The sequence below is a fragment of the Oncorhynchus clarkii genome, chromosome 2 (genome assembly GCF_045791955.1).
Source record: "Oncorhynchus clarkii lewisi isolate Uvic-CL-2024 chromosome 2, UVic_Ocla_1.0, whole genome shotgun sequence".
Classification (NCBI taxonomy): Eukaryota; Metazoa; Chordata; class Actinopteri; order Salmoniformes; family Salmonidae; genus Oncorhynchus; species Oncorhynchus clarkii.
Window position 1 is genome coordinate 39,228,920 of NC_092148.1, and position 15,023 is coordinate 39,243,942.

The window sequence follows — 15,023 nt, forward strand, 5'->3', positions numbered from 1 at the left end:
TTCGTTAGGCCTACTCATCTTGTTAACTGACGAAAAGTTAATGTGGACAGTTCTTCCAATATCTCCAATATGCACCTCGGAATTGGATAAGGACGTGCGCAGTTGCGTTCCAATGTGTATGTCTTCACTTGTAGCCTGTGCGATAGACTTGATTACGTGATGGTTTTCGACTCTCTCTATTGCGCCAGTTGTCTCTAGATATGAATGCTCGGCTATGAAAAGCCAACTGACATTTACTCCTGAGGTGCTGACCTGTTGAACCCTCTACAACCACTGTGATTATCAATGAACGTTTGAACATCGTTTGAACATCTTGACCATGTACTGTTATAATCTCAACCCGGCACAGCCAGAAGAGGACTGGTTCATCTCTAGGTTTCTTCCTAGGTTGCAGCCTTTTTAGGGAGATGTTCCTTGCCACAGGGCTTCTACATCTGCATTGCTTGCTGTTTGGGGTTTAAGGCTGGGTTTCTGTATGACACTTTGTGACATCGGCTGATGTAAAAAGGGCTTTCTAAATACATTTGATTGACTGAGCAGGGAGAAGGGCACAATGGCCACTGGCCTCAAACAGAATGGATTTTTTGGGGGTGCATTACAGCCACACAAAGGGGTTGCACTGTGAAATTCTAGGCTTTATCAAGTGCTTGTCAAATTGTGAATATATTTTTATTTAACTAGGCAAGTCGATTGTTATTTTCAATGGCAGCCTAGGAACAGTTGGGTTAATTGCCTTGTTCAGGGGCAGAACAACAGATTTGTACCTTGTCAGCTCAGGGATTCGATCTTGCATCATTGCAGTCACAAGTCCAACACTCTAACCACTATGCTACCTGCCTCCCAATGAGTGACTGATGTAAAAAGAAATCAGAGCTCATGCTGTTCAAGCAAATCATCATTAGAGTCGCATCATTTAGCCTTAGAATGTATTTAAAAAATCTAAACATATAGCCCAACGTTTGCAGAACAACTAAAGTTGCATTAACAACTCTAAGTTAAGCATATAGGAATGCCTATTTATTTGTTAACCACTCAACTCAAAATAGTGGCATGTGGCACTCCCTGAAATTGTATTCTTCATACTTTAAAATAATGCCACGGAGTTCTAAACAAATCTTGTCTGCTAAATTAACTAGTGTAGCCCATAGCCATTTGGCATCAGCAGATCAGGACCTGACACAAGTATAACTCAGAGAATGCTGTTCTGTTCTCCTGAAATAGACTACATTTTATTCATATCGTGCTTCTTTTGACCTGTCTATAATAAATAATGGATTTATTGTAAAGGTGTGGACGATATTACATTGACTTATTATACTTTTTAAAATGTAGATGTTCCAAAGGTCTGCATCATGTGTGGAAGCCACAGCCCTAGTTCTGTTTAGTATGACATGTAGCCACAGTGGACTACGCTCTTAAAACTCCTTAGGACTAGGTTTCCCGTCAGCAGGACACAATTCAAATAAATAATCATAAAAATGATGGACATTAAACATTTAGGTACACACAGGTGTTTTATATCGTTTAAAAGCTTAAAGTCTTGTTTATCTAACTGCATTGTCCGATTTACAATAGGCTTTACAGCGAAAGCATGCCATGCGATTGTTTGAGGACAGCGCCCCACATCAAAATATTTTTCAACCAGCAAAGGTTTCACAAATAGCAATTAAATATTCACTTACTTTTTGAAAATCTTCCTCTGATTTGCAATCCAAAGGGTCCCAGCTACAACATGCATGGCTGTTTTGTTAGATAAAATCCTTCTTTACATCCCAAAAAGTCAGTTTAGTTGGTGCCATCGATTTGATTAATCCAATCGTTCAACATGCAGAGAAAATAATCAAAAAATCTACCGCTAAACTTTGTTCAAACAAGTCAAAATACATTTCTATTTAATCCTCATGGCCCCTGAAATGTAATTAAACTATAATATTTATTACGGAAAGAAGTATGTTCAATAGAAAAGCAAACTAAGCAGGTGCACGTCCTCTAAGTAGTGCGCGCACAGACTGATTTCCAACTCTGACTCCTAGTACCAAAACTCAAAATTCTTCCTCGTTTGGGAAGAAACAAGCCTGAAACCTTGAACAAAGACTGTTGACATCTAGTGGAAGCCATAGGAATTGCAATCTGGGTGCTGGAATTGCATATACAGTGGGGAGAACAAGTATTTGATACACTGCCGATTTTGCAGGTTTTCCTACTTACAAAGCATGTAGAGGTCTGTAATTTTTATCGTAGGTATACTTCAACTGTGAGAGAGAATCTAAAACAAAAATGTAATTACATTTTCCAACCTGAGGATTCAACTGTGAAGATTTTCACAGACAGCGGTCCCAAACCCCTTTATCATGCAAAACCCGGGAGTTTTTCTCCTGCGCTGCGTATGAGAGAATGGCTTAAGATAAGGCTGGCACTCTGTCAAATTGAACAGGCCCTGAGTGGTACAAACCTTCCAGGCTATGCATTGGAAGAGCTTGCGTGCGGGTGCAGTGATTTGAACAGTGGACAGTCTTTTCCAAAATCGTGAAGAATTACGTCGCTGGCCGCTTCTATCTTTAAGACATACCCAGGGTCTACATGCAAGACGTTTGATCTATCCATGGAGTGAAAACTTATGGAGCCTTGACGGAGTGTGTGTGGGATATCCTGCGAGCAAGAGAGTCTGTCTTGACAATGGTGAATTGGAGACGGATGGATGTATAAACACATTACCGGGCTCTTTATCTGTAATAAAGGAATAGTACAATTTTTTAAATAATTATAGCATGTTTTAAAAGGTCTGTACTAAAGATGTATAATTAAATGGTATTAATGCTCACCCCTTAACGAATGGGAATCTCTTGTTTTCTCTCTCGCCCAGGTCTGTCGCGGAGAAATGCAAGATCTTAAAAAAAACAATGTCTTATTTTATACGAATACAGTCTTTCCTACAACAGTATGTTATAAACATTTAATGGTTATTAAAAGTTTAGTACTGTGTCTGGTAATGATGTATAACTGTTGTACAACCAATGTCTATACATAGAAAACATACGTTCATGTTTAAATATTGCGCAGTAAAAATGTTTTAAAAAGGCCTGTGCTAAATATTCTGAATTAAATAAATGGTTTTAAAGCGGTATCTCACCTTTAACAAAGGGGCTCTGGCTTTTCACTCTATTATCATGCATGCCCCGGAGAAAAAGGCTTTCGGAAAGACGTGTGCGTGCGCGGGGTTGTGTGCGTGTGCGGGCATGTACAGTGGGGCAAAAAAGTATTTAGTCAGCCACCAATTGTGCAAGTTCTCCCACTTAAAAAGATGAGAGAGGCCTGTAATTTTCATCATGGGTACACTTCAACTATGACAGACAAAATTTGAAAAAAAATCCAGAAAATCACATTGTAGGATTTTTTATGAATTTATTTACAAATGATGGTGGAAAATAAGTATTTGGTCACCCACAAACAAGCAAGATTTCTGGCTCTCACAGACCTGTAACTTCTTCTTTAAGAGGCTCCTCTGTCCTCCACTCGTTACCTGTATTAATGGCACCTGTTTGAACTTGTTATCAATCGAACCTCATGATGTCTTACAGTTGGACATTTGTGGAGATAGCATGCAAAACATTGTATCTCTTATTTTACCCAATGACGAAGCAGATCTTGAACAATTTATAGCCCTGCTGGAGCAACTTGTTCAGTCAAATGTATCAGTCATAGCCGATAGGAATAAGCAATAAAAGGGCATACCTCATAAACGTTCACAATTCTGGTAATAAGCTATGCTTTGCAATAGGCCTAGCACATTTACTCAAACCTGGATGTACGGATCTAGCGGCGTTACACAATGCTAGAGAGCTCCAAACGGCCGTGGGTCTAGGTATACAGGATGCGGTGGCATTCTCCGACATAGTCAAATTTGAAAACTTCCTGAACATCAAGATTGTGGTTTTGTACCACAGTAGAGCTAATGCAGCTCTCTTGAAATTTCAAAACAACCCACAATCTCATCCTCAGATTCTGTACTTTTATGTGCAAAACGACCATTATTATGCTATTACCAACATCACAGCATTTTTAGGAGCACCATATGTGTGTCCAGCCTGTCATACCGGCTACACCCGGAAGGGTGTAGTGCCATTATTACTGTTCAGTATGTCTTGATGAAAATTGTCCGATGAAGCCCTTAAACCTGACACCCTGTGCGCATTGTCACCTCACATGTCATTCGGCCTACTGTTACGAAAAACACAACATTTAAACATGGCACCCCAAGGCCTGTAAATTTGTAAGCAGTTGTGACATTAACAAGAAATGTCCAAAATGCCATTGCAATTACAACCTGAAAATAGACAACCCTAAACCTTATGTGTGTGGAATCATACATTGCCCAATCTGTAAAGGGCCTTTGAAAATCAGAGACGCTGAAATGGTTCAAGAAGTGCCACACAAATGTTATATTCAGCCCTTGGCTGAAGATGAACATTCAGAGAAATATGTGTTCTCTGATTTTGAGACTAATCAGCAATCAGGGGTTAATTTGCCTATTTTTGTATCTACCATGACTTTCAAGGGTGATAAGTGGTCGGCAGAGGGGCCCAATTGTGCACTCCTCTTTCTAAAACCCATTAGAAAACCCTGGTACAGAAACGTTTATAGCGCACAATTCTAGAGCCTATAACTCCTACCTGCTTTTGAACCCCTTGATACAGCAAGGCGTTGCACCCAGTGTAGTAAAACCTTGTGTTTTGTAGACCCTGCCTTCAACCAGAGATACATTGGCAGTTTAAGCTTCTTTACCCATGAGATTGGCTCAAATGCCAGAAGGCCTTGGGTTTTGAGACATCTGTGAAAGGCTGGTTCCCCCACTTCTTCACATCTGCGGAGAATCTCCATTATATTGGAGCTTATCCCAGCCCCGAAATGTACAGGTGTGATCAGATGTCTCCCAAAGAGCAAGAGAGATTCATGACGTGGTACGAGACAGTATGTCACAGCACTTTTGATTTTCATAAAGAGATGGAATCATACTGTGATAATGATGTGGTTATGCTTCGTGAAGGATGCCTCAGATTCAGAGAAGAGGTAATCAAAGATGCAGGCATTGACCCTTGGAGTTGTACAACTATTGCATCGGCATGCATGAAAACCTATCGTACACACTTTCTACCTACAGCATCTATAGTTATCCTCTCGCCTGACAACTAACGACGCCAATTCAAGTCAAACTCTAGTGGGTCCATTCAATGGTTGGAGTACTTGGCCCAACATGCTTTGAATAGGGGTGAGAAGGTATTGAGGTATGTAGAGCAACCCGACGAGACAATAGCATATGTAGATTTTACATCCCTTTATCCTCATGTAATGAGTTCCTCATGCAATCCTATGGGGCATCCTGAAATTATTCACTGCGACTTTGAATTACTCCAAAACTATTTTGATCTGGTCAAAGCAACCCTCCTAGGGGTTTGTTAATACCAGTGTTGCCTTTACAAGGGACCTCAAGGAAAACCTTTGTCGCACCTGCAATGAAAACAACAACCAGGAAAAGCCTTGTGATCACTCAGATCAAGAAAGAGCCCTGACAGGTGTATGGGTCACAGTTGAATTCTCTACGGATCTAGAGATGGGGTATCGTGTGACCAAAATCTTTGAAGTGTGGAACTTTTCCAGGACATCAGACACTCTTTTTAAAGAGTACATCAATACCTTCTTGAGATGCAAGCAAATTGCTTCAGGCTATCCTGTATCGGTCACAGATCAAGAGAGCAAAGAGATGTACATTCAAGAATATCATGACAGAGAAGGCATACTTCTTGACCCTGACAGAATAGAGGTCAACAAAACCAAAAGAAATGTGTCGAAATTGCACTAAAACTCTCTTTGGGGGAAGCTTTCGCAGAGATGCAATATGCTAACAACGTCGATCATTAAAGACCCCAAAGAATTTGGGGAATTTGTTTTTTGGGGAATTTGTTTTTTCGGACCAATACGAAATTTCACATTTTTCATTCTTCAGTCAAGACATTGCCCTGGTGCAATGCAAGAAGTGGGTTCTACCCCCGGGTAATGTAAATGTGTTTCTTGCAGCATTTACCACGGCCTATGGCCGACTTGAACTGTACACCCTCATGGAGCAGCTTCAGAGGCGGGTTCTTTACCACGACACAGACTCTGTGGTCTATGTAAGCAAACAGGGTGATTGGAACCCCACACTTAGCAACTATCTGGGTGGTTTAACTCTTGTAACTACCCATCCCGGATCCGGGAGCGTTGTCATCAACTGACACTAATTAGCATAACGAAACGGACAAATATTACTAGAAAATATTCATATTCATGAAATCACAAGTGAAATATATTGAAACACAGTTTAGCCTTTTGTTAATCACCCTGTCATATCAGATTTTGAAAATATGCTTTACAGCCAAAACAAGACAAGCATTTGTGTAAGTTTATCGATAGCCTAGCATAGCATTATGCCTAGCTAGCAGCAGGCAACCTGGTCACAAAATTCAGAAAAGCAATCAAATTAAATCGTTTACCTTTGATGAGCTTCGTATGTTTTCACTCACAAGACTCCCAGTTAGATAGCAAATGTTCCTTTTTTCCAAAAATAATATTTTTGTAGCCGAAATACCTCTGTTCTTCTCGTTTGGCTGAGAATTCGACCGGAAATTGCGGTCACGACAACGCCGAAAAATATTCCAAATTAGCTCCATAATATCGACAGAAACATGGCAAACGTTGTTTAATCAATCCTCAAGGGGTTTTTCAAATATCTATTTGATAATATATCAACCGGGACAGGTGGCTTCTTAGTAGGAAAGAGAGAAACAATGGCCGTATTTGTCTCTTACGCACAAAACACTCCAGCTGACCACTGACTTCAGCTGACCACTGACGCAATGTTGACGTTCAGGCTCATTTTTCAAAATAAAATGTATTGTGACACTAGACACATTAGGGAAGCCATAGAAAAAGGAATCTGGTTGATATCTCATTCACTGCTCAATAGGGACGCATAGGAACGCAGAGCTTTCTAAATAAGAGTCCCTTCCTGATTGGATTTCTCTCAGGCTTTCACCTGCAATATCAGTTCTGTTATACTCATAGACAATATTTTTACAGTTTTGGAAACTTTAGAGTGTTTTCTATCCTAAGCTGTCAATTATATGCATATAATAATAATAATAATAAAGCATGCCCAAATTAAACAGCCTGCTACTCGGGCCCAGAAGAAATGATATGCATATAACAGGAAGATTTGGATAGAAAACACTCTAAAGTTTCCAAAACTGTTAAAATAGTGTCTGTGAGTATAACAGAACTGATTTAGGAGGCGAAAACCTGAGAAAAATCAGTTCAGGAAGTAGTTTTTTGGGGGGTTTTGTAGTTTTCTATTCAATGCCATTACAGTATCCATTGACATAGGACTCCATTTGCAGTTCCTATGCCTTCCACTAGATGTCAACAGTCTTTAGAAATCGTTTCAGCCTTGTATTTTTATAAATGAGGGAGTAAGGCCAGTGTGAACGAGTTTTTTCAGGCGCATGTGCATTTCTTGTTTACCTTTTATATTGACAACGTTATTGTCCGGTTGAAATATTATAGATCATTTAGGCTAAAAAACAACCTGAGGATTGAATATAACATTGTTTGACATGTTTCTATGAACTTTACGGATACAATTAGGATTTTTTTGCCTGAAGAAAACGTGCTAACAAAACAGAGGTTTTTGGATATAAAGAGACTTCATCGAACAAAAGGAACATTTATTGAGTAAATGAATGTCTTCTGATTGCCACCATATGAAGTTCATCAAAGGTAAGGGATTAATTTTATCTCTATTTCTGAGTTTTGTAATGCTTCTGCTTGGCTGGTTACTGTTTGTAATAATTTGTAAACTGGGCTATGTTCTGGGCTAGGTATGTTCTGGGCTAGGTATGCTTTCATCGAAAAGTATTTTATAAATATGACACTGTGGTTGGTTTAACAAGAAGTTAATCTTTAAACCTATGTAAAATATGTTTTGTTATCTGAATTTTTATAATGAGCATTTCTGTAATTGAATTTGGCGCTCGGCGACCTCACTGGATGTTGGCCAGATGGGACGCTAGCATCCCACATACCCTAGAGAGGTTAATCTTGTTAATCTACCCATCGTGTCCAATTTCAAAAATGCTTTGCAGCGAAAGCACAACATATCAAAAAAGTAAAAAAAACACACAAGTCAAAAAAGTAAAAAAAACACAGGCATTTTTCCAGCCAACGATAGGAGTGACAAAAAGCAGAAATATAGATAAAATGAATAACTAACCTTTGATGATCTTCATCAGATGACACTCATAGGACATCATGTTACACAATACATGTATGTTTTGTTCGATAATGTGCATATTTATATCCAAAAATCTCAGTTTACATTGGCGCGTTACGTGCAGTAATGTTGTGATTCCAAAACATCCGGTGATTTTGCAGAAATACTCATAATAAACATTGATACAACTGTTATTCACAGAATTAAAGATAGACTTAATGCAACCACTGTGTCAGATTTCAAAAAAACTTCACAGAAAAAGCATAATCTGAGAACGGCGCTCAGAGCCCAATCCAGCCAGAAAAATATCCGCAATTTTGGAGTCAACAGGTGTTAGAAATAACACCATAAATATTCACTTACCTTTGATGATCTTCATCAGAAGGCACTCCCAGGAATCCCAGTTCGACAATAAATTATTGATTTGTTCCATAAAGTTCCATAAAGTCCATAATTTATGTCCAAATAGCCACTTATTGTTAGCGTGTTCAGCCCAGTATCCCATCTTCATGATGCGCAGGCACTTCGTCCAGACAAAAACTCGAAAAGTTCCGTTACAGTCCTTTAGAAACATGTCAAACGATGTATGGAATCAATCTTTAGGGTGTTTTTAACATAACATCAATAATGTTCCAACCGGAGAATTCCTATGTCTGAAGAAAAGCACTGGAACGAGAGGTAACTCTGTTGGGAGCGCACGTCACGAGCCTGTGACACTCTGCCAGACCACTGACTCAAACAGTTCTCATGAGCCCCTCCTTTATAGTAGAATCCTCATTCAAGTTTCTAAAGACGGTTGACATCTAGTGGAAGCCGTAGGAAGTGCAACTTTATCCATATCCCACTGTGTATTCGGTAGGCCAAGCTTTGAAAAACTACAAACCTCAGATGTCCCACTTCCTGGTTGGATTTTTCTCAGGTTTACTCCTGCCATATGAGTTCTGTTAAACTCAAAGACATCATTCAAACAGTTTTAGAAACTTCAGAGTGTTTTCTATCAAATACTATACTGATATGCATATATTAGCATCTGGGACAGAGTAGGAGGCAGTTCACTCTGGGCACGCTATTCATCCAAAAGTGAAAAATGCTGCCCCCTATCCCAAAAGAGTTAAAGTGACTATGTATAGATGACAACAGAGAGTGGCAGTCTGGGTAGTCATTTGACTAGATGTTGAGGAGTCTTATGGCTTGGGGGTAGAAGCTGTTTTGAAACCTCTTGGACCTTGGCGCTCCGGCACCGCTTGACGTGTGGTAGCAGGGAGAATAAACTATGACTAGGGTGGTTGGAGTCTTTGACAATTTTTAGGGCCTTCCTCTGACACCGCCTGGTGTAGAGCTCCTGGATGGCAGAATGCTTGGCCCCAGTGAAGTCCAGGATCCAGTTGCAGAGGGAGGTGTTAAGTCCAAGGGTCCTTAGCTTATTGATGTGCTTTGAGGGCACTATGGTGTTGGACGCTGAGCTGTAGTCAATGAATAGCATTCTCACATAGGTGTTATTTTTGTCCATGTCAGAAAGGGCAATGTGGAGTGCAATAGAGACTCTATCAGCTGTGGATCTGTTGGGGCGGTATGCAAATTGGAGTGGGTCTAGGGCTTCTGGGATGATGGTGTTGATGTGAGTCCTGACCAGCCTTTCAAATCAATTCATGGCTACATACGTGAGTGCTACGTGTCGGTCGTCATTTATGCAGGTTACCTTTGTGTTCTTGGGCACAGGCACAATTGTTGGTTGCTTAAAACATGTTGGTATTACAGACTCAGACAGGGAGAGGTTGAACATGTCAGTGAAGACACTCGCTAGTTGGTCAGCGCATGCTCGGAGTACACGTCCTGGTAATCCATCTTGACCTGCGGCCTTGTGAATGTTGACCTGTCTAAAGGTCTTACTCACATCAGCTGTGGAGAGCGTGATCACGCAGTCTTCTGGTACAGCTGGTGCTCTCATGCCTGTTTCAGTGTTATTTGCCTCGAAGCGAGCATAGAGGTTTAGCTCGTCCTGTAGGCTCGTGTCACTGGGCAGGTCTTGGCTGTGCTTCCCTTTGTGCTGTGCTTCCCTTTGTAGTCTGTAATGGTTTGCATGCCCTGCTACATCCGATGAGCATCAGAGCCGATGTAGTACACCTCGATCTTAGTCCTGTATTGATGCTTTGCCTGTTTGATGGTTCGTCGGAGGGCATAGTGGGAATTCTTATAAGATTCCCGGTTAGAGTTCCTTGAAAGTTGCAGCTCTATCCTTTAGCTCAGTGAGGATGCTGCCTGTAATCCATGGCTTCTGGTTGGGGTATGTACGTACGGTCACTGTGGGGATGACGTCATTGATGCACTTATTGATGAAGCCAATGACAGATGTGGTGTACTCCTCAATGCCATTGGAGGAATCCAGGAACATATTCCAGTCTGTGCTAGCAAAACATTCCTGTAGCTTAGCATCTGCTTCATCTGACCACTTTTTTATTGATCTAGTCACTGGTGCTTCCTGTTTAAATGTTTGCTTATAATCTTGAATCATGTGGATGAAATTATGATAAGATTTGCCAAATGGAGGGCGAGGGAGAGCTTTGTATGCATCTTTGTGTGTGGAGTATAGGTGGTCCAGAGTTCTTTTCCCTCTGGTTGCACATTTAACATATTGATATAAATTTGGTAAAACTGATTTAAGTTTCCCTGCATTAATGTTGCCGGCAACTAGGTGCGCTGCTTCTGGGTGAGCATTTTCCTGTTTGCTTATAGTGGAATACAGCTCAATCAATGCTAACTTTGTGCCAGCCTCTGACTGTGGTGGTATGTAAACAGCTACAAAGAATATAGGTAATGTGGTCTGCAGTTTATCATGAGAAACTCTACCTCAGGCGAGCAATAGCGCAACACTTCCTTAGATATCGTGCACTAGCAGTTGGTTACAAAAATATATAGACCGCCACCCCTTGTCTTACCAGACACCGCTGCTCTATCGTAAAACCAATATGTTGATATTGTAGTCTTTAAGCCACGTCTCCGTGAAGCATAAGATGTTACAGTTTTTAATGTCCCGTTGTTTAATCTTCCCAATAACTCGTCCATTTTATTGTCCAAAGATTGCATATTTGCTAGCAGAATTTGGTAAAATACCATATCCATATTATGGCAAGAACAGCTCAAATAAGCAAAGAGAAACGGCAGTCATCATTCCTTTAAGACATGAAGGTCAGTCAATCCGGTAAATTTCAAGAACTTTGAAACTTTCTTCAAAAGGCGTCGCAATCACCATCAAGCGCTATGATGAAACTGGCTCTCATGAAGACCACCACAGGAAAGGATGACCCAGAGTTATCTCTGCTGCAGAGGATAAGTTCATTAGAGTTACCAGCCTCAGAAATTGCAGCCCAAATAAATGCTTCACAGAGTTCAAGTAACAGACACATCTCAACATCAAATGTTTAGAGGAGACTGCGTGAATCATGCCTTCATGGTCGAATTGCTGCAAAGAAACCACTTCTAAAGGACACCAATAATGAGAAGAGACTTGCTTGGGCCAAGAAACACGAGCAATGGATATTATACTGGTGGAAATCTGTCCTTTGGTCTGATGAGTCCAAATTTGAGATTTATGCTTCCAACTGCCGTGTCTTTGTGAGACGCAGAGTAGGTGAACGGATCATCTCCGCATGTGTGGTTCCCACCCTGAAGCACGGAGGAGGAGGTGTGATGGTTTGCGATGCTTTGCTGGTGACACTGTCAGTGATTTATGTATTATGCAAGGCACACTTAACCAGCATGGCTACCACAGCATTCTGCAGCGATACGCCAACCCATCTGGTTTGCATTTAGTGGGACTTTCATTTGTTTTTCAACTAGACACCTCCAGGCTGTATAAGGGCTATTTGATCAAGAAGGAGAGTGATGGAGTGCTGCATCAGATGACCCGGCTTCCACAATCACCTGACCTCAAACCCAATTGAGACGTTTGTGATGAGTTGGACCTCAGAGTTATGGAAAAGCCTACATTCATAATATTCTCTGGGTGATGTTTTTCTAGGTCGCACAGCTAGATATTTAGGAGCAATTTAGAGCAGACCAAAAATGGCTTTTGTTAACTTGAGCTAGCTAGCTGTTGAGCTAGGTTAGCTAAGGAAACGCGCAGTAGTTCAACGTTGGCTAGCAATTAATATACTTATAGACAAGGCAAGGTACCTACCTAGCAGCTGCTGAAAATATTCTTCCACCTCACAGCCTCTTCAATAAGACATTTACTAAAATAGTCTGAGCTTCATGTGTCTCACCGGACAGCATAAGTTTGGCGCCTGGAATGGATCATTTGAATCTACAGTAAGCATAAGCTATTACTGTAAAGAAATACAGTATGTTAGAGTATTTTTTACAAGAGACTTTCAAATTACAGTTAAACACAATATTTTTCAGCATGTTACCCATAATGCAGTGCAATCTACAGCATGAATGCTGTAAAACACATTTATGGTATTATACTGTGCATCCTACAGTGTTTTACTGTTGAAAGTACAGAAAGGTCTTACAGTGTAGGTCTACTAAGCTACCACTCGTGCAAGGGAGGTAGAAAAGGCTTATGCAGACAAGAATGTGCTTAAAATGAGCATGTTTGTAAGGGGGTCATATAAAAAAAAAATACAGGCAAAATACCATCAATCCTACAGTATGTGGAAGCAGTACTACAGTGTTGTTTAGAATTATGTATAGAGAGTACATTTTAGAGTAGATGGTCTTAACAAACTGTAGCATACCCCTGAAGCCTGTGTGCTCAGTTGTCAGTCCCCTGTATAGGTTTGAGGAGGATAAACTAGTTTTTCTGTGTCCGTGTTTTGTTTTTCTCTTACAGGTTGAGCGGGAAATAGCGATTCTGAAGCTCATAGAACACCCTCACGTTTTAAAGCTGCACGACGTCTACGAAAATAAGAAATACTTGTGAGTATCGTTATCGCCTCTATGAATTCAATCAAATTGTTATGTTCCAACATGGGGGAGGGTATTAGCATCTCAAATCAAATCAAATCAAATTGTATTTCTCACATACACATGGTTAGCAGATGTTAATGCGAGTGTAGCGAAATGCTTGTGCTTCTAGTTCCGACAATGCAGTAATAACCAACAAGTAATCTAGCTAACAATTCCAAAACTACTACCTTATAGACACAAGTGTAAGGGGATAAAGAATATGTACATAAAGATATATGAATGAATGATGGTACAGAGCGGCATAGGCAAGATACAGTAGATGGTATTGAGTACAGTATATACATATGAGATGAGTATGTAAACAAAGTGGCATAGTTAAAGTGGCTAGTGATACATGTATTACATAAAGATGCAGTAGATGATATAGAGTACAGTATATATGTATACATATGAGATGAGATGAATAATGTAGGGTATGTAAACATTATATTAGGTAGCATTGTTTAAAGTGGCTAGTGATATATTTTACATCATTTCCCATCAATTCCCATTATTGAAGTCTACTTAGCGTCCAATTCGTAATTGTATTGGTATAGTAATATTGAAGATAGCAGAAATGATACACAACTTCACATGATACAATGATACATCATAATACGCCTCTTCATCCTTAAGAGTCAGGGGCTACTTCCTGTTTCACCTGCCATTGTGTCGGTCCCAGTCATCTGTAATAATAGTGGATATTATGACAGGGAATGATATTAACTGTATGTCTCCCCCAACACGTGACAGTCAACCAGATCAAACCCTCTGAGCTTGACAGCCAAACAGCCAACCCTTTCTGTTAGGCTCCGCACTCAGATATCAAAGCGAACCATCTGATTGGTTACAGGCAACATTGAATGTGACAGAAGGGTAGATGGCCCATTAGTGTGAAGCTAGTCGTTTATTCATGCTCGTTTGAGAGTTTGCTAATAGGGCCAGAAACCCTATATTATGTAAACACTACGACATGCTTATCAGAGTTTGCCTCTCAAATGGCACCCTATTTCCTATACAGTGCACTACTTTTGACCAGAACTCTACGAGCCATGGTGAAAATAAGTGGTCTTAATAAAGAAAAGAGTGCCATTTGCGACACAGTCAGTGAAGGCACTGCATTAGCGAACATTAGCCATGGAGAGTGACACCCTCATCAGTCCGGTCCAGCAACACACACACACACACACACACACACACACACACACACACACACACACACACACACACACACACACACACACACACACACACACACACACACACACACACACACACACACACACACACACACACACACACACACACACACACACACACACACACACACACACACACACACACACACACACACACACACACACACACACACACACACACCCATTGCTGACAGGTGTGTAAAATTGAGCACAATTGTCCTTGGTTGCAACACTCAGTACCAACTTCCAAACTGCCACTGGAAGCAATGTCAGCACAATAACTGTTTCATGAAATGGGTTTCCATAGCCGAGTAGCCTCACACAAGCCTAAGATCACCATGCACAATGCCAAGTGCCGGCTTGAGTGGTGTAAAGCTTGACACCATTGGACTCTGGAGCAGTGGAAACGTCTTCTCTGGAGTGATGAATCACACTTCACCATCTGGCAGCACAACGGACAAATGATGCCAGGAGAACGCTACCTGCCTAAATGTGTAGTGCCAACTGTAAAGTGTCGTGGTTCAGGATTGGTCCCTTAGTTCCAGTGAAGGGAAATCTTAACACTACAGCAT

General features: G+C 40.7%; 1 protein-coding gene across 1 annotated transcript in view; it reads left to right on the plus strand.

Moving 5' to 3' along the window:
* Positions 1-15,023, plus strand: part of LOC139367884 (BR serine/threonine kinase 2a) — a 497,374-nt gene that overhangs the window by 332,477 nt on the left and 149,874 nt on the right. Inside the window, exon 3 of the mRNA XM_071106247.1 lies at positions 13,137-13,222. Coding sequence (XP_070962348.1) covers positions 13,137-13,222 — 86 coding nt within the window. The remainder of the gene's footprint in view (positions 1-13,136; positions 13,223-15,023) is intronic.